The sequence below is a fragment of the Buceros rhinoceros genome, unplaced genomic scaffold (assembly GCF_000710305.1).
Source record: "Buceros rhinoceros silvestris isolate BGI_N320 unplaced genomic scaffold, ASM71030v1 scaffold4817, whole genome shotgun sequence".
Lineage (NCBI taxonomy): Eukaryota > Metazoa > Chordata > Aves > Bucerotiformes > Bucerotidae > Buceros > Buceros rhinoceros.
In genome coordinates this window covers 28,746-31,984 of record NW_010423810.1, presented here as the reverse complement: position 1 = coordinate 31,984, position 3,239 = coordinate 28,746, and the positions used below count along the sequence as shown (strand labels likewise).

The window sequence follows — 3,239 nt, the reverse complement described above, 5'->3', positions numbered from 1 at the left end:
CTTTCCCTTTATGAAACTGGTCATTTGTTACAGTTTGTTATTTCAAAAACCGTCAGATTAAGACAGAAATCTTTAATCTTTTTTCTTTTTGCTAGCAAACAGCTGCTTCTTTTTCTCTTTGTTAGTCTCAGTAAACACACACATACACATCTCTACTTAATTAATTTTCTCTTACCTATTCAGAACAAGATTTTCAAAAAAACCTCTGTAATTTAGGAACATTAAGTCTCATTTCCAGAGTGGCATCATTTGGGAGTGTTAATTCCCATTAAATCATCAGTTTTTCTCTGCAAGCTAAACCACAGAATTATTCACATTTAATTATTTAGAAGTTTTTTTATTAAATCACTTTTTCATGCTCTTTATGATATTAGAACACTATTTTATAACTTATTTTCACCTTTTTGTCTTAATATAAATATTCTATCATCCACAGTCACACACTGTTGTAACATTGCACCTTTTACATCTCTCTTGCAGCAAGGCGTCTCACTATCTGAACTCAGGTATTAATTTTGCAAGTCTAAATTCTGGTTTATGTTCATACATTTTCCTGTACTTCATTTCTCTTTAATAAATTGAACCAATGCACCTGTCTGTTAATTTTCTGTTGGATTTTACCTTCTCAGATTCCCCAGCGAGTCACTAACGGTATTCTTCACCTCTTCCTTTCCTGGGCTAAAAAATCTTTCCTTCAGTGAACTGAACCCTTTGAAAGGCATTTTGTCTTTCCTCTTCAGTAAAATCTTTATGTTAATAAGCGCTCACTTCTGCTGTCATATTTCCCAATGCCAGACTCCGGGAGCCTCTGCCGGTCCCCTTGGTGACTTCTGCAATAACAACCAGTTGCTCAAGAAAGGAGCATGGAAGGGGAAGAAAAATAAAAATCAAAACAAATCCTCCAAGGCTAGAAAGTCAGTTGGGAAGAGCTCTGGAGTGAAACCCCCTTGGACTCACTCAGGGACTCAGCAGTGTACTTGCAGCAGCTCTGCCATGCATCTGTGCAGGGTCAGGTACCTGTACGCGGGCAGCTCGTCCGGAGGCTGCAGCTGGTGAGCTGGAGGTGCTGCCGAGGGCTGGTGTCCCTGGGCAGGACACGGCTGCCTGCTCCATGGGCAAACCTCAGGCTGGCTTGCTGGGGCTCATACTCCGTGCCTCCCTCCCTCCCTCCCTTCCCCGTCTCTTTCATGCCGAGATCCTGTGCAAGGTGGTGCTATAGTAACGGACACAATACCTGTCCTCAAGCCACTCCAGTTCGTTAATAAGATCACATCGATGGCAAGGGCAAGAAGTTTATTAAACATTCATGAGTCCTTTCTGCAGGAAGGGAATTATCGCAAGCTACAGTTCCCATTCACCATGTACGTCCCTACCCCAACACACCTGCTGCTTTGAACCCAGGGCCGCCTTCCCCAAACTGGTGATTATTAATTTTCCTGGGCCCTTGAGCAGGCAGATGCAGAGGTGCACGGGTGTGACGCTGTTTGAACAAGAATGAAAGACTGGCTATAAATTAAATGCATTGCATTTTGAAAGTGGCTGAAAGAGGTGAACCAGTCCAACATAACATGACTTCAGGATGCCACCGCACATTTCCTAGCTTGGTGGAAATTATTTAATGAAAGTGTTTGTAGAAATGCAGCCTGCCAGTATGCTCGCCAAGCCTGCGTGATCACTAGAGTCAGATGAATTAATCCTGCTTTTGGCAAGGCCTCAGCTATTGGGTTTGGGTTATGGACAAGAAAAAGAAAAAAAAGAAACCCTGTTTCATATTGGTTTGGGGCTCCTGTCAGCATGTTCCCTGGGTGGAGGGGAAGACAGAAACCTTCCAGGCTGTTAGAAAAATGAAGAGCTTTGTGTTTACCATACTCCCCTTGCTCTCTTAAGGGAAGTTAAAATAAGCCTATCAATGCCTTGTCAGGCCACCAGCAGGAGAAGACTTGGTTTCTCCTGGAAGCCCCTGGCTGAGAGTTGCCATGTGGAGGGAAGGTGGGCAGACAGCTGTCCCCTCAGGAACCCCAGCTCCAGCTCTACCACTGGCCACCTAGTGCCCCTGAGCATGCTGCTGAGGCTCTGGTTCCCCCCTCCTGCCTTATACTTGTTGTTGTGCTTCTGGGCACAGAGGCCACGTTTTCCCCCCTTCTGTTCAGAACTTGGTCTACCTAGAATATGCAGAGAGAGAGAAGGAAAAAGAAAGTTATTCCTCCAGAGAAACACACCAGATCTGAGTTGTTCTCACTTACAGACTCCTCATCTGGGTGTTCAAACTGAGTGAGTAGGATTGATTGGGATGTAAATCAGGGCCAAAGTACAACAAGGACTATCCGTCCCTCAATTCCTCCCCTGGCTTCTTGCATGGGCCACGAGTCTCTGGGTTTTAGACGTTTCCATAATACAAATACCAAATGTCTGGATTGTCCCATCTTCACTATGAGGAAGGGAATATTGGAAAAAACACTTCCTCATGGGTTCATGAGGCAGGTGAGCAGCCTGCACAGAAATCCATTATTCCTAGGATAAATACAAATGAAAAAAGAGAAAGAGGGGAGGGAAAAGAGGAGGGGAGACGGGGAGACGGGGAGACGTACTTGGGACTCAGCAAAACTGAGAAAGTTTTGCTTGGCTTGAGTCTCTTTTGTTGCAGAACTGGTTACAATTTCTTTCTCCTTTTTGAATAATTCATGTCCCGGCATCCAGGCTCAGCACAGCTAACTCACACGTTTGTCTCAGCAGACAGTCTTCCCACAGTGAGCAGTAAGTGCAGCTAGGGCCATGCGGCAGCCAGCTCCCAGCACTACCCATACATATGTCTATAGCAGGGCTTCACTGGATGTATTTCTGTCAAGTTGGGTTGAACAGCAACTGCTCCCTCTGTCAACTCAAGGACTGCCTGGTAACCCCTCCCTGCAGCATGTCTTGCTGTCCTGGGAGCAGCTGCATCTCCTTTCCCTCACTCTACTCAGGCTTGAATCTGGCCATCTCCACAGCTGAGCAAGAGGACATTCCTCATGGTTTTTCACTCCAGACCCCTGGCCCTGGTGCATCTTGGCCCACTGGGATGCTGACAGTCAGAGCAGCAAGGTCAGCGCTGTGGAGAAGAGCACAGGCCCAATGTAATCACATGCATGCGTTAAAACAGGATCTCCAGTTTTCAGAGCACACAGAAAAACGAACCCCAGCAGGATAACTGCCAGACATCAGAGGTACGTATGTTTTTAGGGATATATATATGTAGAAGT

General features: G+C 45.7%; 1 protein-coding gene across 1 annotated transcript in view; it reads right to left on the bottom strand.

Moving 5' to 3' along the window:
- SLC17A8 (solute carrier family 17 (vesicular glutamate transporter), member 8) overlaps nucleotides 1–722 on the bottom strand; it is a 28,426-nt gene extending 27,704 nt beyond the window's left edge. The window contains exon 1 of the mRNA XM_010140537.1: nucleotides 622–722. Within this exon, the coding sequence (XP_010138839.1) occupies nucleotides 622–722 (101 nt within the window). The remainder of the gene's footprint in view (nucleotides 1–621) is intronic.
- Between the last annotated feature and the right edge of the window lie 2,517 nt (nucleotides 723–3,239).